This window comes from Phyllostomus hastatus, unplaced genomic scaffold (assembly GCF_019186645.2).
Source record: "Phyllostomus hastatus isolate PE091 unplaced genomic scaffold, TTU_PhHast_1.1 phas_contig_58, whole genome shotgun sequence".
NCBI classification, from domain to species: domain Eukaryota; kingdom Metazoa; phylum Chordata; class Mammalia; order Chiroptera; family Phyllostomidae; genus Phyllostomus; species Phyllostomus hastatus.
Genome location: NW_025333916.1, coordinates 6,613,292 through 6,639,985, shown reverse-complemented (window position 1 = coordinate 6,639,985; position 26,694 = coordinate 6,613,292). Strand labels below are relative to the sequence as shown.

The window sequence follows — 26,694 nt, the reverse complement described above, 5'->3', positions numbered from 1 at the left end:
GGCGGAGGGCGAGTGTGTGCGCGCGCCGTGGCCCATGCCCGCCGCCCCCGGCGCTGCGCCCCGCGCCGCTCCCGGCTGCCGCCTGTGCCATTTCTGATTTTGCAACTTGGGGAAGAAGAAAAAAGCGAGAGAAGGGAGCTTGCTCTCTGGGGGGGTGGGGAGGGGGGGAAGGAGAGTGTGGCCCCCCCAGGATCGGAGAGCGGGGGGGAGCGGGCGAGGGGAGCAGGGGTGTTGCGGGGGGGGAGTCTGAGAGCCTGGGGGGGCTGCAAAAAGAGAGAAAGAAAACAGCAGGAACCACAACAAAACGCCAGCAGGGCGGGCGGGCGCGCAGCAGCAGCGGGGCGGCCGAGGCAGTAGAGGCGGCGGCGGCGGCGGCGGCTGAGGCAGCGGCCGCTGCCCGGCTCGGGCTCGGCTCCCGCGACCCCGGGGCGCCCAGTGGGCCCCCCACCCCCTCCCCCTCCCCCCTTCCCCTTCCCCTTCCCCTCCCAGCGCGCCCGCGCGCCCCGCGGCCCTCGGCGAGCAGCTCGGCTCCCCCCAGCGCTCCCCGGGCCCAAAGATATGGCAATGGTAGTTAGCAGCTGGCGAGATCCGCAGGACGACGTGGCCGGGGGCAACCCCGGCGGCCCCAACCCCGCAGCGCAGGCGGCCCGCGGCGGCGGCGGCGCGGGCGAACAGCAGCAGCAGGCAGGCTCGGGCGCACCGCACACTCCGCAGACCCCGGGCCAGCCCGGCGCACCCGCCACCCCCGGCACGGCAGGGGACAAGGGCCAGGGCCCGCCTGGCTCGGGCCAGAGCCAGCAGCACATCGAGTGCGTGGTGTGCGGGGACAAGTCAAGCGGCAAGCACTACGGCCAATTCACCTGCGAGGGCTGCAAAAGTTTCTTCAAGAGGAGCGTCCGCAGGAACTTAACTTACACATGCCGTGCCAACAGGAACTGTCCCATCGACCAGCACCACCGCAACCAGTGCCAATACTGCCGCCTCAAGAAGTGCCTCAAAGTGGGCATGAGGCGGGAAGGTGAATATTTCTTCTCTGCTTCTCTCCCTGAGCTTCGCCTGCCTTCCCGGCCCTCTTTCTTTCTCTCTCACGGGGTGGCTGCCGTATGGGGCTGGGGCTTCTGCAGTCTCGGCCCGTCCCAGCTTCCCTCGTCCCCGCTGCCTTCCTCCCCCGGCGTGCCCCCCCCCCCAGCTCGTTGCCGCTGCCTCCCCCTCCCGGCCTGCGCTCTTCTCCGTTGCTCCTCCACCCCTCTCGCTGCCTGCTCTGGATTGTGTCCCTGAGATCGTGAGCTGTGGCTTAAAATCCCTTTCCTTCCTCTGTCTTGGATGTGCTCGATGTGTGTCTATTTCCCGCGTGTGCGTGAGGATGCTTGGGGCTGTGCTGGCATGAACTTGGGGAGGGGTGCTTACTTCCCGCAGAAAACTTGTTTCTGTGTTTTTGCATACCACTTTCCCCTCCATCTCTTTCTCCCCTTTATTTAACATGGGGGGAGGGCTGGGGACTGGAGTACCCTGAGTAGATGCATTGCTGCATCATCCTTTTGGAAGCTTAGCATGAAAAAAAAAAAAGGAGTGAGATTTATTGCACTTGTAGGTCTAATTAGGGGAGAAGGGGGGCTTCTGGCCTGTTCACTGGTTCCCTCTTCTCTTCACCAAGCTGGGGCCGCCTCCTCCAGAGCTGTGGCCTTGTTTTCACCCCTCTACTTTGAAAGGAAAGTTTGTGACTGAACCGTGCTTTCATAGTTGTGTCATTTTTTAAAAAGCATGATACTTGTTTTATTTCTTCATCAAACTCCACCCTCTGCTTAAATACTGCATACAAATTACAATTTACAACGGCATTTACCGATCCTTCTGATTTGGCTATAATGCATAGACTGCAGCTGGCATGAGCTTCCACATCATTTAATCCCTGTGTTGTGTGGCTTTGGCTTCTTTTAACACAACTTTTGATGTTGTATTTAGATATGCTTCATGTTCATGTGGCAGGAGATGCAGCACTTTTCTTATAAATATATTTAGCCGTTTACAGTTAAAGTTTATCTCCTGACAATCATTAAAGATGTCTTATAGTCAAATTAGCGAACCAGTCAATTTTGCAGAATGCAGATTACTCCTTCTTGTAATTGACTTTAAAATTATATTTTATATGCCACAGGAAAAGAAATTGAATTCCTTCAGATCTCAAAGAGCAGGCAAATATGACGACTTCATTTCTAGCTCCAGGGAGATTTTGTAGGCATCTGGAAAAAAAAAAAAGGAACTTTGAATTGTGCTCTCATTTAATTGAAAAATAACTGCCAAGTTCAAAACTATAATTAGGAAAAAAAGTATCCTGGCCATTATGTTTCAGAGCTTAAATTGCATTGGAGCTTACATTAAAAATAGAATCAAAGCAAACTTAAGAAAACGGTGCATAACCTGAAACAAGACAGCTACGTGTACATGGACATATCTATATTAATTTGTTGGGGGGAAGAGTTCGGTAGCCCTAACTTTTTCTAAAGTTGTCTTTGTTTACATGGCAATTTAAAACGCTGGCACTGTTGAAGTAAAACATACACATTTAAAAAAAAACTTTGGTCAGCTTTAAGAACTCAAAGCATGCTTACGTTTTGCATTCAGATAGATGGTTAATGAATCCAGTGTTTTTGCAGTTGCAAGCTCGTGCATTCACTGGGCAAAAGCTGGCTGCAGGTTGCAGTGGCACCACACAGGACAGACATTAATTATATTTCCCACTTTTTTCAATAATGTTTGGCTACTGTAAGTTCAACTTTTTCTTGATATTTTTCAATTTTCTGTTGCTTTTAACAGCGAGAACTTTGTGTGGGGAGATGGGGAGGAGGAGACAAGGGAAGGGTGCAGGATACTTGTTTTCTATTGAGAAGTTGTAAGTGGTTTGTAGGGTATGTAACATGTAACTTGTATCTATTTTAAGGATAATTCTGTGGCATTTTTAGAGAATATGGAAACATTTTGAGCAAAACGTTGCTTGCTTGCAAATGAAGAGGCAGCTAGGCATTTACCTAGAACAACAACCTTTCTCTTGTTTATTTTCTACCCTGATTTGTTTCCCTCTGGAGGAGTGAGAGGGATTTCCTTAATCTGCATGTTACTCCTTGGTGGTGGAGGGGTTGGGTGGTACTCTCTTGGCCAGGCGAGGCTGGGGGCCCTGAAGTCAGGCCTAGTTCTGGCAGGGCTGGGGTGGCCAGGTGCGCAGGCGGTGGCTGGACATTTCGACCCGCGGAGCTGGAGGGCCTCAACCCAGATATTTTCCTGGTCCTGACTGTGAGAGCGAGCGTGAGAGAAAATGCGCGGGGCGCGTGTGGCTGCGGGAAAAGCCTCCTCATTGTGTCGGGTGCTCTGCGGCTCGGGGATGTCCGCAAGCCTCCTGGATGCACATTGCCTCTTTTCTCTTTCTTTTTGTCAGCGGTTCAGCGAGGAAGAATGCCTCCAACCCAACCCAATCCAGGCCAGTACGCACTCACCAACGGGGACCCCCTCAACGGCCACTGTTACCTATCTGGCTACATCTCTCTGCTGCTGCGCGCGGAGCCCTACCCAACGTCGCGCTACGGCAGCCAATGCATGCAGCCCAACAACATCATGGGCATCGAGAACATCTGCGAGCTGGCCGCGCGCCTGCTCTTCAGCGCCGTCGAGTGGGCTCGCAACATCCCATTCTTCCCGGATCTGCAGATCACCGACCAGGTGTCCCTTCTGCGCCTCACCTGGAGCGAGCTGTTCGTTCTCAACGCGGCCCAGTGCTCCATGCCGCTGCACGTGGCGCCGCTGCTGGCCGCCGCCGGCCTGCACGCCTCGCCCATGTCCGCCGACCGCGTCGTGGCCTTCATGGACCACATCCGCATCTTCCAGGAACAGGTGGAGAAGCTCAAGGCGCTGCACGTCGACTCGGCCGAGTACAGCTGCCTCAAAGCCATCGTGCTGTTCACGTCAGGTGAGGCTGCGGTCGCTGGGATGGCAGGCTGCGCCAGGAGCCACGGTAGGCTCCACTCTTCCCGGCCTAGCCTCCTGTGCCGCCGCCACGCCGGCCAGGCCCTCGCCTGACCTTGGGCCTGGCCGTGACTTGGGGCCCGGGTTCCAGGACTCAGCAGGCGGCGCCGCTGCCATCTTGCGAGCGCTGCGGTGCGGGAGAGGAGGCGGCGCCGGTGCGGGTAGCGGGCGGGCGGCAGGGCCTAGCGGCCTGGTCCCCTGCGCAGGGCCGCAGCAGCAGCGGGTGCGGGTGTGCTGGGGGGAGGCGGTGCTGTGGACCCGTCTGGCTGCGCGTGTGTGCGGTGTGCTTGCGTGTGTGTGTGTGTGTGTGTGTGTGTGTGTGTGTGTGTGCGCGCGCGCGCCAGAACTCAGTGTTTCTGAAGAAGAAGGAAGGAAAAGAACGTGGGAATGTGGCTTTCTCCTCTGTGTGGCACGTTCCCTGGATGAGTTTCCCGACCTAGACACACACACAGACACAGAGGTGGGAAGAAAATACGCTCAAATAAATCATAAGTAATCCTGCTTTATTGCTGCCCCTGATTTTCCCTTATCGGAAACCATTCATGTTTGCAGTTGCTGAGGTTATTGAGGGTCGTAAAAAACGGATTCGATCTAAACAAGAAAGATAAAAACAAAAGCAATACTGTAGAACTCGAAAGTATGGGAGGATTCCAGCCCCGGAGATAAATCTCATCGCCATGCAAAACACTCCAACATCGAAAATTTAACAGAGTGCCTCAGAAATATCAAATTAAATGTAGGCTGTGGTAACATGCATGTTAACAATTTCTCTTATGATAGATGGTTCAAATTAACTCCCAGGAAAGTGCATTAACGTAGCCTTTGAAGGCTCTGGTCTGAGCCTCTGAAAACACTGCCCGCCTTTTTTATTATTGTAACCTACAAGAGGGAAACATATAAACACCCCGGACAGCAGGTAATGGGGAGAAATATAAACAAAGCCAGAAGGGACGCTGGTGGGGAACAGAGCTGCTCAGACTGGGTCTCGGCCTTGCCCACTGTGATTAAGGATAGCTGCAGTTTTGCCTCTATTATTGGCACTATTGTTTTTAATTCCTCCATTCAGAGAAGAAATAAACTACCCTAATAAATCTATCCTAGAGTCAAGACACCCAAAGGCCAAATTAAAACCATTCTGGAGCAGAGATGGCAAACTCCTTTTCCCAAGGCCTTGGTATAATCTATCAATATTTCTTGGCTTTCATGCGTGAAGAATCGTATTTACATTGTATTAAAATGACTCTTAAATTTGCACAATATTGTAATGTAGCAAATGTAGTATTAATATCGATCTGAACAGCAGATAATTTATTTAGACAAGAGCATCTCATTTGTATGCAGGGTGGCCAGAGCCGTGGACTTGGACTGCCCCCCTTTTACTTTCAGTGCAAATGCAGGTCTGCTAGTGGGAGAGGGAGTTATTCTTTGCAAGAGGATAAAGTGAGAACCTTAAAACAAATGGAAGATTTATTGAATAGCCTCCTCGGTGTTTGAATGCATTTTATCTTAATAAGTCTTCTTGATAGAAACGTGTTTTTCAAAAGTGACAAAGAGCCTGGGAAGCAATGACCGGGCTGCTTTAGCTCTGGCAGGCCTGGGGCCTGGCTGGCTCTCCACTACCCAGCTCTTTAGCCAAATTAATCAGGAAGCAAGCCAGTGTCAGGGAAGCTGGGGTTTTAAAATCTCCTCCAGTGAGGTGTCTTGAAGCAGAAATGTGACTTGGAGCTGCACAGAGGTCTTCTCAAGAAAGGTCTCCCTCCCTTTTCCTTGTCCTCCTAAGGTTCTTTGAACCCCCTTGACTTTTTTGATCTCCTGCCCTTTCCCAGAGAGAGGCAAGGGCTTTGCAGGCTGCAGAGAAGACTGTGGAATTATTTAGCTTTTCTTTCAACTTTTCATCCTAAAACATCCCTGTGAAAAGTGTTTCTTTTTAAAAAGTTCCCTCAAAGAAGTTTCTTAAACCAAGTCTTCAAGGTGCAAGGGAGGCCGAGAAGTGAACAATAACATTATTTTGTTGGAAAATTGCAAGCAGAATATCTGAAAATGGAAATAGAGCTGTCAGTAGTAATTCACCCCCCTCTTTCATACAACACATTGCCACTTTTGACTAAACTTGTTTTGATTGCTAACCAGAAGGGAATTCATGGGAAGCCTTCTCAAAGTCATCCAACTTTTGAGAAAACTTTGAATGATGGAAAAGACAGTTTTAGACATATTGTCCAATGAGGTTTGCTCCAGTTAAGTATTTGAAGCTGGCACGGGGGTTCCCTGTGGTGGTTTTCACATTTGGCCTCCGGATGGTATGCTTAATCCTTAATATTCTGGACAGCATCCAAGGACTAGGTCATGACCTGAACTTACTTTTAAGAAAAACTGTATTAATTCATATACTCAAATATTCCTTCAAATAAAAAAGACCTTCCCTGAAAGGAGCCATCTAGTTAACATAAATACAATAAATCCATTTTCAGTACAATAATAACTTTGATTTCTAGTTATGGCAGCTGATTACATCTATATTTCCTGAACACTAAACTCTTCTGAATGCACAACATGAAATACATTCTCCACACTACAAAGGCTAAGCCGGGAGGGCCTGAACAGTAATGGTTATTTATTTACATAATTTCTTTTCCATATACTGTAGAAGAAATATTGAAGTTTCCCACATTGACACTACCATATAAAAAGTGAGACATAGATTTTGCACATTCTGCCTCCTTTGCTTATCTGGAGTGTATATAACTCATGGCATATAAATATGGACTACATTACACCCCCTGCTCACCTAGCTTTGCTACCACAACCACTCAATCCATTGAAGAGCTCATGCTGTCTGTCCGCAGTTGAGGGAACCCTGTTGCAGGAATGTCTGGTGTGGGAATAACTATCTAACTGGGAAGCCAGGACCAAACCAGGGGTCCTGCTGGAAGGCCATAGGGCTTGCCGGCGAGCACCTGGCAGTCAGACCCAGTTACAGGCATTCTGCCTTTAAAGGAGGAAAGGCGTCAAATCAGCCAGCACAGGTCCCAAGCACACCTTTACTGGGCTTCTCTCCCTTGGAGTGGCCTAGCTGGGAGAAGAGTAGTGACCTTGCTCTCTGGGGGCCCTAATTGTAAATATCAGATAAATATTTTACAGACCTGAGGGAATGGGTCCTCAAAAATTCTGCTGGGGTATCAGTGGTTACTTTTTTATTTTGCATTGTTTAAGGCTGAAAGAGATCCCGTTGCATAATAGGCAGATAATGCATGTAAAGCAAGATATATGTAAATATGAGTCTGCATGGTGGCCATTCAGCAGAACCAGGTTAGCAAGCAGGGCCAAGGGCAGACCTCAGGGTCCCCTGTCTCTAAGGAGCAAAGCCTGAAAGTGCTCCTGCCCTCACCCTGCTAGCCATAAAACCTCACTGACTTCCCACTTCAGGCCAGTGTGGATGCACCCAAGCAGCTGGTTAGAGTAATTAGACATCTGAAAGGAACCCAGTTTGGATCTGGGGTCAAAGGGGACTTGCCTCAGAAGTTCTTGAATTATCACTAGTTTTATTTGTGTGTTTGCTCAAGGCCATAATCTTGTAGATGAAGGTGTTAGAATGCTTTGTAAATCCCAGTTCTTGAAATACAAAGACGTAAAGCTCAGAAACTCAGCAGACGAAGGTTTCACTTTGAATCATTTGCTACATCTTCTTAGGGTCACACTTGTCCATTCACAATTATATAATATCCTTTTGCGGGCATTGCTGTGCATGAATTTCTTCCAAGATTTATATATTAGCAAGCTCTGCCTTTGATCTCCAGTCAATCTCCTGACTGGCTAAGGGCTCCTCTGTGATCTTCCTCATTTTTAAATGTTTATTATTAATATAAGAAACAACGCAGATGTTTAAACTAAGAGAGGGAGCCTTCACTTCATTCATCTGATTCTATGGTTCCCTCCATTTGCTTGCCTCTAGTTAGTTGATATAGTATAAACTGCTGTCTTGAATATTTTTAGGAGACCAAGAGGAGACTTGGTTGATATGAGATAAACACACAGGTTTTGAGATGCTGTCACTGTGTGTCAGTGCCTTTTTTCCCCTTTGGTCCTCTAAAGGAAGCTTATTTCCCCAAATCCCCCCTTAGTTCCCAACCTCCCAATTTTGAAGCAGCAGCAGCAGCAGCAGCAGCTGCCTCTAGCCCAGCTTTGTGTCTGATCACTGAAGATGTCTCCTTTCTGCAGCCTGGAGTAACTGAGCCATATTCTTCCTGATTATTATACAGCTTACAGAGATGTGACCAATTTTCAATTACTTGATCTAAGGCAGAGATAGAAGTGTACACCCTCACCAAGGATTTGCTGCAGAATTCTTGCTTGCATGGATAGTGGATCTCAAATCCTATATTGCTAAAGCATGGGCTTGATCTGATTCCAGGCACTGCCAGCCCATGATTCCTTACCCACTCTTATGTGTTTGTTCACTACACAATCTAGGTTCTCCTTGAGGTTTCTGGTTGGGGTCATTTGGGTTTGCAAGGGGGATTCCAGGAAGCCTTTAAGAACTGCCTTCAGGCTGCATATTTCTTCAGGTCTCCTGAACACCTTGAAATCAGGGGGGAAGGGGGTAAAAGTCCTCCCTTTAATGAGCACAGTGGAAGGATGCTCCCCTGCAGGCAGTGGACAGGTTGCTGGGTACAGCAAACATGGCTTCAGCATCGTACATTATTTAATGCAAAGGTGAAAGAAAAAACAAAAGGATGAGAGAGGTTGCTGCTTCTGCATGTGTGTGCTTCTCTCTCCAGCTCCCTTAGGCTTGGTGGGGGTTTGATTTATTTTATTTGTATTGATGGGGGCTTGATTTATTTTATTTGTATTGGGGACTGGTAGAGGAATAGGATGCATGGAGGGGTGGATTTCTTTTCTTTTTTTCTATTTCTTTTTTTCTCCTTTTCTCCTCAAAAAAAATTTTTTTAATGGCTTATGCTGTTGCTGTTTGCTGACCTAACCATTGTGCCCCCTTCCCTTATCTGCCCTTCCTGTGGCTGCTCGGGCAGATGCCTGTGGCCTGTCAGATGCTGCCCACATCGAGAGCCTGCAGGAGAAGTCGCAGTGTGCGCTGGAAGAGTACGTGAGGAGCCAGTACCCTAATCAGCCCAGCCGCTTCGGCAAACTGCTACTGAGGCTGCCCTCGCTGCGCACCGTGTCCTCCTCAGTCATTGAGCAGCTGTTCTTCGTTCGTTTGGTAGGTAAAACCCCCATCGAAACTCTCATCCGTGATATGTTACTGTCTGGGAGCAGCTTCAACTGGCCTTACATGTCCATCCAGTGTTCCTAGACCTTGGGCACTTCCCACCTGCCCCCACCTCCCTAGAGACTCAGAGGACCAGCAGGGGCCATGGACTCCAAAGCCTGGGGGACACGGGGCGGCTGATGCAGGGTGCAGTGTACTGGGCAGGCTGGGCAGGGGGGAGGAGGGCCGGGAAGGCAAGAGCAGCCCACCCTGCAGAAATGCAACCTGAGCTGCAATCCAAGAGAAAAAGAGACTCTTTTAGGATCAGATCTGTGAACACATTGGAAAGGAAAGAAAAAGGACCTTGTGTCTGGTGAGAAAAAGAAAACAATCTTTGGAAGAGAGGACCATGAGAATTTTAATGAAACAAGAGGAAACTAATGGATCTTCCAGGATTTATTGTGGACGGATGTGGATATATTCTGTACAGAAAACAACACACATGGAAGTGGACTGAATCCTATGTAGAAACACATGCACCCCCAAACATTGTTATTCATTTTGTAAGATACTAGTCTTTATTTTCATTTTTTTGTAAAATTTAAACATCGTATGCACATAAAAAAAGGAAACAAGAATTAGGGGAAAATAACATTTTCCAAATAATTATAAAAATTGTCCTGTGTCTATGTATCTATATCTGTTTTGTATTTTTTTCTGGTTCCAAACCAGATTTCCTGTGATTCTATACTAATAATTTTTGATATAACCCTTTGCTTCTTATAATGAGTGCGATATATGTTGTCGAGGCTGTTCTTCAAGAATTAAAATTGAAGTGAAAATTTAAACAAAATAAAAGAATTTAGCAAAACCTACGTGTCTGGTTGCTTGACAGATGTCATCAGTGCAAAAGAACCCTCCAATTAAACTCTACTCCAATTATTATTAGAATGGGGAGGGGGTAAGAGTAGAGAACTTCTAAGGTTCATTACAAAGTTGGCTAGATTTATTCCCTAAACCAAGCCGCTGCTTGGTTTTGTAAATTTGGAGGGTCAGGCTCTGCGTGGGCCACAATGGTTAAGGAGGACCTTGGGTTAAGAAGCATCCGATGGGACCTTGTGGGTAGTGGGAAGCTAGAGGCCCTGCAAGCAGGTGGGCCTCAGGCTGGGCATCCGACTCTGGCAGGCCTGGTCATAGGGGCAGGCGCAGCCAGTCTCAGGAAACAGCTTGCTTTGGTGACTGCAGATGGGAACTTGCCTGGCTGTAGAGGTGCGAAGCACTAGAAGTAGGGGGCAAGGGAGGGAGAGGGCCACTCAGACACTTCTGTACTTCATGTCATGACTGGAGGGTCTGCCTGCTTCCCCAGCTCTGGGAGAGAGTTAGGGCCATGCTGGGAGCTCTGGCTTTGCTCCCTCTATGGTCTGCTGAAGAGACCACTATGGTTTGCCCTTTTCTCCATACCCTATGAGAGGGTTTCTTTGGGAGGTTGGGGATCCTCCAGGTCTGTTGGGTTGATGATAGGGCTCTCCCCACTCCACTGTGGCCCTTAGGGATATGGACCTAAGATCTGGGAGTGGGAGAGCTAGGCTGGAGCAGGCTCTTTTCAGAAGGGTTGTTTGGGCCCTAGTGGCCCCTTGAGAGTAGAAACCGCCCACCAGGCCTCTCCTTGGGTATGCTGGCTGGATGGGGGGGGGGGGGGCGGTGTGCTGCTCTCTGTAACAGCTTTCAGAGCATGAATGTTTTATGGGATCACAGTCAGCACTGTGAGAATACATACTGCCAAGGGAGCTTTTTCTTACCATATTAATAAAGCCAGATCTTTTAAAATAACACCTCTCACCTTCAGCCCCTCCCCTAGCCCCAAACAAACCCGTCTGAGGCAAAAGCTTCACTTTCAGAAGTCATTGGCAAAGTTTTGCTTCCAATTTGCTATCTAGAAGTTTCCAGGTCCCCACCCCACTCCTTTAAAAACGCATTAACAAGCTACTCCACTCCAACCAGCCTGAAGTTTTGATATTTTGAGTGCAGCACAGTTCAAGCAATACCATGCTGTGGAGAAACCCCTGCAGGTCCATGATCCCTAACCAGGCTGTCTGGAAACTGGCCTGATCCTGAGAGTGGCTGGACTGGTAGGGTATGTGGAGTGTGGAGCGCCTCGGTCTCCAGGGCCTCCTGTCTCTGATGGGTCACATTCTGAAATGTTCCTCACCCTTTGCACCACACCCAGGAGCAATGTCTTTGCGCCTACAGTTGACTGCCCTGCAGGATGGACACCCAAGGCAGTTGGGTCTTGGGGAGAACTCATATTTAACCAGAGACTGCCTCCCACAAAGTCCTCCTGTGCTGTCCAGTGGCTGGCAGAGCATGAGCATAGGAGTGGAGTGGCTGCGGCCAGGGCACAGAGGGGGAGGGGAGCTGCCACCAAACTCTCAGGATCTTTCCTACATTTCTCAAAATGAGATGTAAATATATTCATTACAGTGTGATCCCTCTGATGAAAATAGATAAACATTTTTGTAGGTCTGAAACGTATTTTTCAATTAATTTCAATGTGGAGACCCAAGCACAGGAGCCCAGTGTGGGGACCGGCCCTGAAACCAAGGCCTGGAATGGACAAGGCACTTGCTCCAGGGTCCAGAGGTGACAGTACCAACTTGGCTCTGCCAGACAGGACAGAGCGTTGCCCGTTGCCCACTGCCTAGGGAATTCCCTCCACCTTCCTAAACCTGGGTCCAAGCCCAGGGCGGACCAGTGTAGGAAGAGGAGCAGCCGGGCTTGTGATCTCACAGAGTCCCCCACAGGCTCAGTCTGGGAACCGGAACGGGAGGCCCTGGGGCTGAGGAACTGGAGGAGACAGAGGTGCTCTGCTCCTGCGGACCGCTGGCATTGGGTTTCTCCTCTGCTGTCTCCATGCTGGCTGGGTGTGGTCCTCACCTGCATTGTGCCCAGAGACACAATCCTCTCCGGAGGTCTCTGTGTGTCTCAATCAGAAAGACAGAGCCTCTCAGGGACTCAGAAGCCGTGTGGGCGTCCCTGCCCGGCAGTACAGGCTGCCGGCACGGAGGCTTTCTCCCGGAGCGCACAGTCGGGCCCCATGAATATGCCCACAGTAAGGGAAGGTTTAGAAGCTGAGATCACGGCACCTCGGGCACGGAATGGGCCTTTGGACAACCAGGAATAGTCCTTTTGGCTTCCTGTGACCTACAGGCTGTCTGGAGGTCTCGCGAATGGGCCGCGGCCCGGCTCCTCCTCGCAGTGCGGAGGGGCAGCTCCTACAGCAGCGCCCGGCTGGCGGGCTCAGGGCTCGGGGACTCCTCAGACCCTGCAGCCCCTGGGCAGAAGGTGACACATCTCTGCCTGGGTGGCAGCCCCGGGGGTGGGGGTGGGGGTGGCCCTGAGCAGTGAACCAGTCTCGGAGCCAAGCGCCAGGGGGAGCCGTGGGACCCGGGTGTGAGGCCGTGAGGCCGGAGGCAGGCGGCCAGAAAGTGCCCCCGAGGTGCGCAGCCCGCTGCATGCAGGGTCCTCTCAATCCCGGGGCGTCGGGGCAGGAGGGCTGGGTTACCGGAGCGAGAAGAGAACCAGCGGGTCTCCAGGCTCCGTGGAAACGCCTCCAAACAGTCGGAGAGCGGCCCACACAAGGTGACTTCCCTGTCAAAACTACCCACCACATGGGAAAGTCAAACGTCCCCTTTTCCAACCCAAACTCTTGCTGGGCCACCAGAACTGTGAAGTCGGTTTAAACTACGTTGGCCACAGCTTTACTTAAAACATCATAAAGGCTATCTCAGGACGTGCTCTCTTCCGAGAATCTCAAGGGAGCGAGCTTGCGCCTCATCCACTGCCCCCCGACAAGAACTGGCGCAAGGAAGTTCAAACACGGCCTTTGCCCGGGATGCACACCCCGCCCCGCAACCATGCCTGGGAGAAGCCAAGCGGCGGGACGGGTCCCGGGGAGGGGGGCCGGGGGTGGGCTGGGCAACGAGGACAGCCTTGGGCGTCCCGGACTCGGCCCCTCGCATCGGTTCTGGCAACCTGTCTCCAGCAGCCGTAAAGGGTGTCGGTCGGTCGGCTCCTCGAGGCCCCACTGCCCATCTTTGCGCTCAGGAACACTGGGGATCCACCTGAGCTTTTCTGCTTGGAGCAGGCAAAAAGTTTATCTTTTAAAAAATTCGTTTTCCTTTCTCTCCTCCTCTCAGACAGGAGATACAAGACAGTCCTTGTATCTCTTACAGTGGCAGCATCACCTTCCGTGAGCTTACGAATCCCTCAGAACGAATCGCCTGAATGTCTCTGCAAATGAGAAACCATGAAGGAGCGTGGGGTGGGTACACAGGGAAACGCAAGTGGCAACTAATAAAACTCTTGTTAGAGGGCCTGCTCAGGATCCGTGGCGTCAGTGGGCCTTTAACTTGGAAGGCCAAAGAGTTGTATTCCTAAATGAGTTAAAGACCCATTTACCTCTGTCGTGTTCTATTCATCAAGCCACAAGTTGAGAGTTCCTAACATGAAACTATTTGTTTGCTTACACAACCAGCTGGGCGCAATTTCACGTCTGAGATATCTATCTGAAAGCGCCTCTCATTTATTATCTCTCCCTGTCAGCGAATCCATTTTCCATCTCCCCCTTCCCCCTTTGGAGTTTGTTTGTTTGTTTGTTTGTTTGTTTGTTTGTTTTTGGTGGGACTGTTTGCCTGGGAGGACCTAGGTCTGGACCGCTCCCTGGGGAGCGACCACTCCCAGCGCGGTTTCTGCTGCGCCCAGAGTGCATGGGCCAGGGTGTAGCAGAGACTCACTCGCTGCAGCCTCCACCATTGACCCCTGCCAGCCGGCAGGGCGGTGTGGGGGGCCGGGCAGCCTGCGGGCCTGGCCGGACACAGCTGCCTTTCTCTCTGGATGTCCTCTCTGCTAGCTCTCCCAGAGTAAGCCTCAACCACCTGTGCGAGGAGGGGATGGGATGGAGGCCTGGAGGGGGGCCCAGGAGCCTCTCTCTGAGATGAGGGCCTGAGATATGGATTTGAGAGATGCTTTCACAAAGCCTCACCTAGTCCCATGGGGCCAATTTCTTCTCTCCGGGTCCAGAGCGCGAGTGAGTAACCAAGATGTAAATAGTTTTGTGATGGGTTGGGGGAGGGGGTAGAGCGTTTATTGTGTGTGCTGAGGGGAGAAGGCTGCACGTGGTTTCAATTTTAAAGCACAAAGAAATAACATGCAGTGGAAAAAAAGAGGTTTATGAATGTAATTGAGAGGAAAGAAAACAATTAACACGGTGCAAGGTTGCACACTCGATTCTCCACCCCTCGCCTTCTCTTCTACCCCAATTTTGAGAAATCCGGATCATGTGAATAGTGTAGGCAGTTGAATCTGGCTGATAAGGGAACCTCTGATGGAGATCACAGTGATGGGTGGATAATGGTGTCTATCCATCTCCTAGTTGGATGAGGCCTCCTCCAACGAAGCTGAAAACAAGGGATCAAATCCCCAAGCCCAGCATCTAAAACATCCCTCTAAAACATGCCCAGTTATAAAGATGGAAAGGAGAAGGGGTGTTTGTAAGGGAGGGGAGAGGGAGGGAGGGAGGGGGGGGAGAGAGAGAGAGAGAGAGAGAGAGAGAGAGAGAGAGATTTCTTTAAGGCAGTCCAGGCTGGTCTCTGCAGGCTATCCTATTGTGTTGATTTACGAAGACATTTGCTGTATATAACGTTTAAGGCTGATAATATCATTGCGCGGCCAGATAAATAAAGCGTTGGCCCAATGGTGGGGTCAGTGATCGATCTCTGGGCTCAGAGGAAAAAGGAAAGAGACAGGGTTGAGCACAAGGCTCTGTCTGCGTGCTTGTCAGTCGGCATGCAGGAGCCCGAGTGTGTGTGTGAGCGTCGGGGTATGCCAGAGAGAACCAAGTCTTCAGCTGGCCAAGAGGCTCATTAGCATTCCTAACCCATGGACCTGCGCTGACAACTAACAGAGATATCCCGCTCACCACCAGGCCTCCTCTCCTTTTGTCTTCAGATCTGGAGGAGAAAAAGATTTCTTGGTGGAAGCTAGAGCGTGAACTTCCATGCGGTTGTTGGAAATTCAGGCTATTTAAAAAGATGTTCCAGGATCTTGCCTGATCTAATACTCTGCTCTTAAAAACTTGCCCCTTAAAGAAGGAGCTTTTTTTTTTTTGCTTTTCTCTCTCAAAGTGTAACATGCTGTTGAAACTCCAAACTTAATGAGAGAGAAAATATCCTCTGAAAATATTTTGCCATTTCTTCTTGTTGACATTGCAGAGAGGTGGATGTTTATATGTTTGGCTCACACACACATGTAAAGCTAGATCTTTTAGTTAAAGACTTCTAGAACATAGCAACCAGAGATTTTTTGAGCTTTTTGTCTCTCTTCTTTCTTCTGCTTTTTTTGGTTATGATCAAGTTCATCTTATTTTCTATAATAAATGCTCTGCTCATTACTTTATCACTCTCCCTTGTTTAAATAAAGTACATTATTCAAAATTAAACAGGAGCTAATTTGGTATTCACTATCAGAAGCAAATTTAGAGGCTTCCACTATTTTAAGAAACATTTTAAAATTATACTCATTTATGAAGTTTTAATCACCTTACACCTATTTGGAGGTATAAGTGTCTTTTAACTATATCACACAGGGACAAATATGTATCCACTTTGCTCTCCTAGATCTATGCCTTGAACTCCGTCTAAGGAGGCAGATAGTTTTACATCAGAGTGTACAAATTATCCCATGTTGACAGATGTTTGTCACTTAGTAACTTCTTTCCAAGTTTTCCCCCCTCCTCTACGCCCTCTTTCTAGCTTGCTTTGTTGTTTTAAAATATGCATGTCTCTCACTGGAATGCCAGTCACGAGTGCAAACTTTGTGTCCAACCTCCCACATGAAATGATCCTTTTAGAGGGAACTCGATATGTCTCAATCTGCACTTCACTCAAAGCCTCTGGGTACCAGCCACTCACTCACTGGTCCTGGCTCCAAAATAACTCAGCAGAAAACGAGTTTCCAACTAAAAATCCCCCTCGAATGTCTCCCAGGGAAGAAATATAGCTCCTATAATTAAAGGAGGCAACGGCCAGAGGGGGAATGCAGCCGGCAGCCAAAAAAAAAAAAGTAAGAGTTTTATTTATTTGCTGATTGAACTTGGGTTGTCATAACCAGCAGGTTTATCCACACTGGAAGTGCTGGAGGTTTGAACTGTGTGTGCACAGAGAAAGGCGTGGGGAGGAAAGGAAGGGGAAGAGAGGATGACATGGAATAGGAAGAATGAAACAGACAAGGACAACATTGTGAGTGAGAAAATGGACTCTGTGGACAGTGTAATGTAGAAAATATCCCGGCACCAGATTTGAGTAAAAACTTGTAGCTGAAAAATATGGGGAGGGGGGACTCAGAGGAGATGAGGGGGTAATTATAGTTAACTCTTAAATGTGGGGTATCATCAGAAAAAGGAGGACTCTGTTTTCCCTGGAAAAGTAATGTGGCAGCAGGAAAATTATTAGCTATTTTGTGTGTGGTGGTTTTGGTATGTAGGGGTTGGAATTGAAGGAGAGAAACTGGAGAGAAGGGAAGAAGTTCCAGGACTCAAAGCTGAAGTGTCATGGAGCCAGAAGCTTCCACTCTCCTTGGCAAAAGTTGCCTAGTAGGTGTGGATGTGAAATCTCCTCTAGAACACATCAGTTTTGCCTCTTATTTTAATAAGTCTTATCTATTTGAGCTGATTCTGGCATTAGACCCACTTATAGGATGATTGCACTCACAGGATGAAGAACACCTTCTAATCTCTTCGGACCACCCCCCAAAAGCTTCAAATCAGAAGAAGTGCTCAGGCAGGGCAGCTCATTTCTATTAAAAAGGCAAAACTTTAGCACTGATGAAAAACAGATGATTTTTTTCTCCCTCTCTCTGAAACAGTTACTCTCTTTTACTGATGTGAAGTGACGTCAGCAATGCCCGTCCTATCCCCTTGGAGAGAAGAGAGAGAGGAGGAGGGGATGGAAGGAAGGAGCTGGGAGAAAGGGCTACAGAAAAAGAGAAAGAGCTAGCATGGAGAAGAGGGAGAAGGGAGGGGTCCGGAGCAGAGAAATAGAATGAATATCCTACACTTTTGGGCCAAAATTCCACAAAGTCTGGGCAAAACAGTGCTTTAGAAGCTGATGATTGATAGGACACCTTTCTCTACCCTCACCCGATCTACATATTCTAACATATGGAAAGCTTACAGGCCCTGTGCACTTATAGAAGCCGATAATGCATTAGCTCTCAGCAATATTTACAGCACCACTTTTAATACACACCAGATGGTTCGCGACTGTGCCGCCTCAGCCAGCTCACTCCTCGATTTTACTCAGCGGCACTTTGTTGCAATTACGCTCCATGCTGAGACCAATTTTATTGGTGACCTATTTTTCATATTTGCAGCATTTTATGTTAAAAACGTCCTCTCTGGCCTTTTTGTAAAGGGCAGCGCTCAGGAAGGGAGAGCTTAGGAGGACGGAGTGGCTGTCTAGGTGGATATTAATATTTATCATGATGTTACCTGCCTCGGGTTTAAGTGAGTAAGCCGGATAGACATAAGTAGTCCGGTCATTATGTTTGTTCACTCACCCCCTGTTTGTCAGACCCCTACGGACTGTCTACACGGCGCGCTTGCCTCAGAGTCAATACATCGGACCATAAATATTGTATTCCATTAATTATCACGCCACTGGCTTATCCTGGGCGCCAGCGTCCTCGAGCGACGCAGGGCAAATGAGGACGCTTCCTGAGCATATTTCTAGGCTGGGAACCCCGCTGAAATTTTCTTTCGCGGTGCGTGGGAATTCCTAGAGCCCGAGCGACAGGCTCACCCCAGACTGGGCCTGCGGCTGGCTGGCCAGGGAGGGGGGTGCGGCGGGCGAAGGCCGCCGCCAGGAGCGCTCAGTACCTGTTATCTTGCCACGCAGAAGGCCACAGGGAGAATCCCATTTGGCACACTAGCAAAGGCTTTCAACTTTATCTGCAGACATGTAAATATTCCCGAGTGCCCGAATGAGGGACTTTGTTTTGCACAGAACAATATAAATATCCTATTTGCTGCGACACAGGTGTGCTCTTCCTATCCAAACTCTTTTTCCCCCTCGTTTATAGTAACTCTTTATACCCCTTTCCCCTAGTTTAAAAAATATCACAGATGTTTACTTTATTGATATAACTTAAACCGTGGTTAGGTGGTTAGGCTGAGAATAATATGCCTCAACTAACAGTCATTTAGCAAATAATAGAGGCGTTCTGGATGCTTTCCAATGTTACACATGTACTTGGTCATAAAATGATACGTGAAAAAATTAACATCTGCTTTCCTAAAATAAAGTGTGCCAAGTAGCTTTTTATGAATGCTTTCCTCATTTTAAAAAGAAATATGGAGAGATAAACTGGCACCCAGATGTATAGCATATTTATAATGGTTTTAGGATTTAAAGGTAGCTATTCATTGCACAAGCCATTTAAAAACTGACGGTTTAAAAGCTACTTAACCCCAGACATCTTTGATTCCTGAAGAGTCTTCCAAATTTTATTATTTAAAGAGGAATTTACTGTAATTTAATTGCATATCAAGGCAGAACTGTGTGCAAGTCGGGGCACTGCAGCCTGAGCTCAACAGAAATTCCAACTTGCCTTTTATTTACCTAATTTCTCAGCAAGGTTCCCAGGCCCTTAAGAAGACAGAGCTGGAAAGTTGAGTTGGGCTCTTTTTTGTTGTTGTTTAATTCCACTATTAGGAAATGAGGCCTACCTTTGAATTATTTCATTAGGATTTGGCCTTTTGGGGGAAGGGGTGGGAACCATAATCATTAGTGGCTTTTTATTATTTCTACAATAAATGGCTAGATTCTTTGTTGAATAAGCTGCTTGAATGTTTTGCAGATGTTCCACTTAGACCAAATCTGACCCCCTATTTCCTCCCAAATAAGTCGCTTAAACTCTCCCACCAGTGCATTTACTGGAGACCATGCCCCCCCCTTTTCTGGCAAGTTTATAAGTGTAGAACATATTCTTATGAAATTTCCACCTAGCTGCACACGCACACAAATACATTCACACACACACACACTCCCATACTCCCACCCACTGAGCCTCTGAGCGTGGCAGAGGGTAAGGGAAGAAAAAAAACAAAAAGACAAGAAACCGGTGAGGCGGAATGGCAAGGAGGAGGGAAGTCAGCGCAGTGGTTACACCCCTGTGCGGAGGCGCGCCCTCCCTGGGCCCCTCACCCGGCTTTGTGCCTTTGGTTGAAACAAGGGGGGTGGCCCCGATCCGTTTCCCCCAAAGTGATGGGAATCTTGATTTGTTAAGTGCTTGGGGCGTCTGTCTAAGGTGTTCGGACCAGGACCATCCTGGGGAGCGGAGGCCAAGCTGGGCAGCCCAGCAACCATGTGGGGAGCATCCCTTCCTCCACACCGCCCCAGCCACTGCGACCGCGCGTGGGGACCGAGGGGCTTAACAAAGGGCTCCGTGGGCGCGCACACGTGACGGGCTCCAGCGTCGCGGGCCAGCCGCCGGGAGAGGCCTCCAGCCAGGGTGTCGCGTGGCTTCTTGACAGAAAAGGCATAGCCGGCCTCGGGCCGCTGCACGGGCTGCGCTCTGCCCTGCCGGGAGGAGGACTTGTCTGGCTGCGCTTCGGAGAAGCCGCACCTCTCATCTCTCCGGCTCTTACTTGAAAAGCACTTGGAAGGAACTGTGTGTGCGGGGAGGGCCTCGGGGTGGGCCGGGGCCAGGCTGCTAGGCTGAGGGGGGCCGGCTGGTGGGTGGATGGGAGGTGGTGGAAGAAACAGCTCCTTTCTGAGTGACAGGACTCCTTTTCAAAGGGCAAACAGGAGAGGGTGAAAAAGATTCTAATATGAATAGGAGAATTTTCAAGGTTTCGAAGAGTTACTCCCCCTCCCCCCTTTTAAGACAGATCCTTTCTTTCCTTTTTAGAAAGTGCCTGTGCAAACATGCCTTGATGTGTTTCAGGTTAAAGAATGACCTATTAACTTAAAAAAAATCTTTTTGGGTTGATAAAAATTATTGAAACATTTTAACAAGATTTTGTGGACTCACCAGAGTGCTTAAGGCAGCAGAGTAATCACGATGGTATATTTGTGAGGCAAACAAAGGGAATATCTCACAAAGTTCTCCCTTACCTGAGTAACAAAATCTGTCACATCTTTATTTCTTACTAGAAAAGAAACAGGGTCCTTGTTTGAACACCTCTAAGGTGATTATTAGATGCCTCTGTGAGAAATCAGATTGGGAGAGGAAAGCTCATCACACACACAGATTTTTAAAAGCCTGCTTGTATTTGTAATTTAACCTTAGAAACACTTTTATTATCTCCATTCTCAACCCTAGCTTTTTTCTTTAATTGTTGGAGGACCATGCCTTACCAAGGAGAAACCCTTTCTTTAAAAGAGATTTAAACCCACAGTACCAGTTGTTTGTTGTCGTTACCGTGATTATGATGGTTATTATGTCATCCCCTCCTTTTTGCACTTGATCTGATGAGAGAACTTTTTAAAAGAGTGTGAAATGAAGGACACAAAGACAGTATATTAATGAAAAGAAGAAAGTGGCCCTTTTAATGAGAACTAAAGAAAACTCAAATGTAGATGAAGTGTACCGTAAAAGCTGCTTCAAAGTCCATCTTAATTCCCTTGGGCTCAGTCATCGCGAACATGTGATAATTGGGAGTTCTGCACGGAGGTAAGGCAGCCACGGGGTGGGGAGGCATGCAGATTGCCTCCCTGCTCTACAATTCCAAATACAGTTTAACCAAGAACTTGGAGATTTTACAGAACCCAGATTTGGCTACTTTACTTTCAAGTGCTACCTTACCTTTAAAGTACTTTTTTTTTTTCTTCCTCGGTAACTGTGCTCACCAAGGGACTTCATCCTCGGCCCCACTCTGCACCCAGCTGGTCAGTACATGCTGGGCGATATTCTAGGTTTTGACTATTTTGTGATCAACTCTGTTTAATTTTCTATTTATTTCCGGACCTAAGCCTTTCTGGATCACAAAAGTCCCCACAAGCAACACAGCAATAAATCCAAACAAAAATAAGACAGATTTCCTCATCGATGTGTAATAAAGTTAAAGGACATTGTTTTGTCAGACAAGCGCTAAGTAGAAAATAAATCTCAGAGTCTGGGGAAACAAAACGGAGCGCTGCTGGCATGTGTGTAAATTTACTTTTAAAAGCAATAAATCAATGTTAAATTAAACAGCTGGGTACCCTGTCTAGGAGAAGGTTCCATGTTTAAGAGAACTTGATGGGAGAAATGTGCTATTTAACAAGATACACACAAAAAGTTAAATTTTTATTGTTATCCGAGGCAAGACTGGCCTGGGAAGTTCTCTGAACTTCAGAGAGGAAGGGGGAAAGAAGAGGCAGCATAAATTGTATCTCCTTTCCATCCTCAGATCTTTACATATATTTTCAGTCATAAGGAGACAAGGAGATTTCATAGAAATGTTTTAGATGTTTTGTAAATTGTTGACTAAAGTCTGACATCTCTCTTTATTGGTTTAAGTTTGCTAGGTGGGTTGTGATTTTTGTAGGATTTTTTTCTGTAAATACTAAATATGTGGAGATATTTTAATAAGTACTTTGAGCTTTCTCAATGTGGTTGTTTTGCACAGCAAATAGCGTAGTAGTAAAATAAAGGGATCTGTTATTTCATATTTGCTATGCCTGTTTTAATTGAGAAGCAAAGCTGAGATTATAATAGCATTTAAAATTCAACTGTAATGTTTTAATATTCATTTTCAAAGGTTTGTTTGTTTGGCTGTTTTTTTTTAAACAAAATACTTCACTAGGAGTAACTGTATGTGTGGGTGGGGGCAGGGGACAGAACAATAGAAAACCCAAGCTCTGGCTCTGTAGTCTAAGAACAATGTGAATCAATGAGTTATTACAAAAGCAATAGCCAATATCAGGAAATTACAAGTAGTTTAAAGCTAGTATGTATGTACACTGAATTCCTCCCACCCCAATCCTAAAATGAAATTCTGAAAAGAATAAACAGAAGTTATGTAGAAAACACACATATTATTGAGATGGACCCTCTTAGTTTTTTGAATTTAGATTGAGTGGTTTAAAAGAAGAACGTGGGGGTTTTGCCTAAACAGAAAGCAGGAGATTATTCTTTACTTTCTTCATATCACAATCCCAGAAGCATTGCCTTGTTAACCCAGTTCCTTAGAATATTCATGTAATTAGTTAACATCATTCAAACTTAAAAAATAAAAAGGGCTGTTTTAACCCTCCCCCCCCCAAAAGTAACAAACTAACAGGAATATTTGGCAGCATTCTAGCTACCTTTGATTTTCTTCAGCTAAAGGAAATATCAAAGATCTGGTTGCCTGGAGAAGAATAAAGTTACACTATTCATATTTAGAAGGCAGCATTCAGTTTCCATGGCCATCCATGGCTTGTTAAGTAACTCTGGGTCTTATGCCACTCAGAGATAGCTCAAATTGCCTGTCAGGAGATGATTGGGCAGCCTTGTAAACTCAGAATGACTTCTCAAACCCTGCTAGGTCTTCCCAGCGATGTGCTTTCCTCTGCGCTGAAGCCCTGGGAGTCATGTCAGCCCAAGGTGAGCCTTTCAGGCACTGCCCTTTGTCCCCATCTGGAGAGAAAGGTGCAGAATTAGACACTGGACTGGTTTGGGGGTTGGGGGTGCTGGGAACAGAAAGGCCGCTTGTTCTAATTAAAGACAATAAGCAGCCCTGTGAGGAGCTGTCCTCAAGCCTTAGCTTGAGGCAGAAAGGGTCTGTCTCACCTCAGTAGTTAAGTTTTTATGAGCTGGCTGGTGGGGTGAGAAGCAGAAACCTGCAGGTAGTGCTGGGCTCAGGTGAGACTGGGCTGGTGGTTAAGTCGCAGCAGGTGCAGCTTGCAGTCCCCCTTTGCGTCCTAATTCCCTGGTCTCCTGTGTTCTGTGCTTGACTCTATGCACTTTGATTCTAACTTTGCTTGCTAGATGGCGCTCGGTGTCTCAGGACCTACCATTTCAGAATTAAAGCTGCTTTTTAGCACAGTTGTTCTCAACTAGTTGTGAGAATTTGATTAGCACAGTGCTGGTAATATTATTATTTCCCTTGTGTTTGTCATCCTTGTTCACTTTTTGATGAAGGTAGAATCCAAGTGGGAGCTGCCCACCTTGATATGTATAATAAAATTTAGTGAATGGTAAATCTGTATAGTAAAATTCAGTGAAACTGCACCTGAATTTCGGGCACATTTATGGCTCAATTACTCATTCTGATATATTTGAAGTACTTTAGTAACTTTTCCTCCAGTAATCTGATTGAGGTTTTCAGGAAGAAGATAAATCAGCAGGTCCAGATGGTTATTTACAATCCTTGAGGCTGACCACTAGAGTCCACCTCCTGCTCCCACTACCACCGCCTATTCCTATTTCAGGATGAATTAAGCTGATTGTAGGGAACTTATTACTTTCAATTATTATTATGGTATAGAATCAATTGATTTTAAAATTATTATAATTTGTTTAAAGCCCAAATACTAAAATTTATATCTACAAAGAAATGTGTTTTAATATTAGTAATACAAGCCACCACAAAGCTTGTTTCACATGAAGAATGATTTGTGGATTCTGATGTATATTTACTTTAATCATTAGGTGATTCTTCTCAGATATTCAAAAGGCTTTTTTTTTTGCACTCCTTTGTGTTGAAGCACAATGAGGCAGAAAATCAATAGTTCTAAGTTTCTGCTGAAAAAAATTAAGATGAACCAAAAGGACCTGTGTATTGTTTTGTCCAATGAAGATGTCATTTTCACAGCACCCACCACTGTCCTGTGTGTCCCTTAAAAGGTTGCAGGTGGGGAAGGCAAATGAAAGAAAAAAAAGGAAAACCTCTATACAGACATTTTACAAACACTTTAACAAAAGAGAGTTTAACTTGTTACTTGCTTTTAGGATTTAGAGAACCAATTTGTATAGATATGTTCCACCTTTGGGAAAATCAATAACACTCAGAGCTGAGTGGCTTGGAAACCTTTTGTCAAAACTTGACTGCTTTGGTGAGGAACCCCACAAAGTCTCTCTCTAGGTGTTAGGCTGAAACTAGCAGGCGCTGAAAACCTAAAGCGGAAAATTTACAACTTGATCAGCCTCAGCCACACACCAAAAAACCTGCTACTGGTGCAAACATATGTTCCAGATTAAGTTAAGCAAATGGCTCTCATTTTCTCAGGGTTGAAAGTTGATCATGAAAATTCAAATTTGAGTGAGTTGTGCTTCCAGTGGATCAGCGGATCCTCAATGGCTTATAAATCCCTCCCAACCCTTAACTCAAGAGATTTCACGTATTTTATTGCCTTCTTGAGAGCCTAGTTTAGAAGCTCCTACAAATGTAATCCAAGTAGGTATTACTTTCTGGGAACACATAGAGTTTTAAAAAGTGGCTAAGGTAAAAACTACGTGTGTTCTTCCCTCTACTGTTAAACTGTAGATAACTAATGTGTAACTCAGTAGTTCAAATGCTTTGTCTATTTCCTCACATACATACTAACTTTAAAAAGCAGAAATTAAATGGTTGAATTTATTTTAAAGTTCATTTAAAGTTTGGTTTGCTAGAGAAATGGGAAATTTTTTTTACAGCATGAGATAAAATAAAGACGTGTTCCAGGAGCCTCTAATTATATTGGGAAAAGACTGAAATTATAGTTTTTTTTTAATGGGGGTAACTGTCCTTTGCAACCTCCCTGTGGTCATCCAGCCATTTCCCAACTCAATTATTTGAAGAAAAATCTGGCTACTAAGATGTCTTATTACAAAATTTAGAATTAACTCCTGAATCTGCAACATAGCTAGCCCCCTGGGTAAGGTGCAGAGGATGGAGTAAGGCATCAGGCACCTTTGGTCCCTTTCTACATAATTGCACAGTCTGGAGTCCTTCCTTCTCTTACCTCCCTGTACCATCCTGCAGATTTTAACCAATATTGTCATGTTGAAATTTGGTAGTTATTGTTTACATATCGCTCTTTCCCAAGGGGTCTTGGTCAGTGTTTAAGAGATTATTGATTTCCAAGAAACTAAATAATAAGTCTGTTCTTTTATAACATACGAAATACACACTTTTCGTATGTTCGTGTATATTTGTCATTGACAACCAAGAAAGAGACAAGGAAACTTATTTTAAAAGACTTCAAAGGGGGAAATGGATAGAACCGCTGCAATCTTCTAGAAAACTAAAGTTGGACTGAAAGAAAAAGCTTGATAAAAGCTGGGGGGGGGGAATTGCTGTTGATGCTGTAAAATGGTTTAAAGTTTCACTGAACACAGGCAGGCAGTGAGCAAACATTGTTGGAGATGCTCCTTTGGGGGGTAGGGGACCTAATCAGTATCACTCAATGTTTTGATTTTTAAAAAATAAACTTCTGTTACTTCTTTTCTGCATATTTTCCTCTGGCAAGGTGGCCCTGAAATGCCCACCAAGGTCTGAGAGGTTCTGATTTATTTAGAATAGCCCAGAAAAGTCATTCTGGAACTGTATCAAGAATACATTTTCTTTTTAGTAAGAAATTCCTGGTTATTTAAATAGAGATCTTAGCTACTCCATCCTCCAGGTTATAAGGAAAATCCTCAAATAAGAGATTCCCCCAAACTCAGACTGAGGGAACACATGTTAGGCACCCAGAAGTTCAGCAAGTTCTGCCTATTGCATCCTGTATAGCCACCATTCTCCTGCACAAAGAAAACTCCACCTCTTTCCCGCACCTGATCCCCCCCCCCTTTTTTTTTTTTTTTGCTCCTGAACCTCCGGGAGGTGAGAATGAAATGCATCATTTATCCAAAGATGGAAGTTCAGTTTATGGACCAAGTTCCTGAAAATTTTACCAGCAAAAGACATGCAAACATTAGGTAGATATTTCAGTAGCAGATTTGGATCCTGGGAGATGAACCCCAGTTAAGAATAAATGAATTTCCAAGTCACTATTATTCAACAGGTCCCCTTTGCCAAACTGCCTCGACATGAGTTCTCCCCAGTTTTTGTAGGAGGGTCGTGCTGCTAGTTTAAACAGCTCCCGCCACAGCGGAGTTTCTCTAGCAGCAGGGGCTTGGCTTACTGTTTGGGCTAAAAAAACTGTTGTGACCACAAGAATGACCAAATTATGAGGAAAAATTATCTTTGGGGAAAAAGTCAGCAGTGACTTTGCACAGTAAAAAGGGGGCAAAAACTTTGTGTAAGCAATACTGTATGAGAAAGATTAAATTGTTAACTTGTGAAGTATTTAGTAAAATAATTGTATAATATGTTTTAAGATATATAATACAGTATTTTAAGCTAAATTGCTAAACTAAGGAAACACAAAAACATTTCATTGTAATATTATGCCAAATCAAGAATAACTTTATCCTGAAATTGTTACAGCCCATATTACTATACAAAAGCAATTTTGAAATCAGTTAATTACGGC

General features: G+C 46.5%; 1 protein-coding gene across 1 annotated transcript; it reads left to right on the top strand.

Moving 5' to 3' along the window:
• Positions 1-497: 497 nt before the first annotated feature.
• NR2F1 (nuclear receptor subfamily 2 group F member 1) lies at positions 498-10,088 on the top strand. Its single transcript, XM_045847988.1, has 3 exons — positions 498-1,018; positions 3,431-3,958; positions 9,042-10,088. The coding sequence occupies exons 1-3, from the start codon at positions 559-561 to the stop codon at positions 9,320-9,322; spliced, it is 1,269 nt and encodes a 422-aa protein (XP_045703944.1). The 5' UTR covers positions 498-558; the 3' UTR covers positions 9,323-10,088.
• The last annotated feature ends 16,606 nt before the right edge of the window (positions 10,089-26,694 follow it).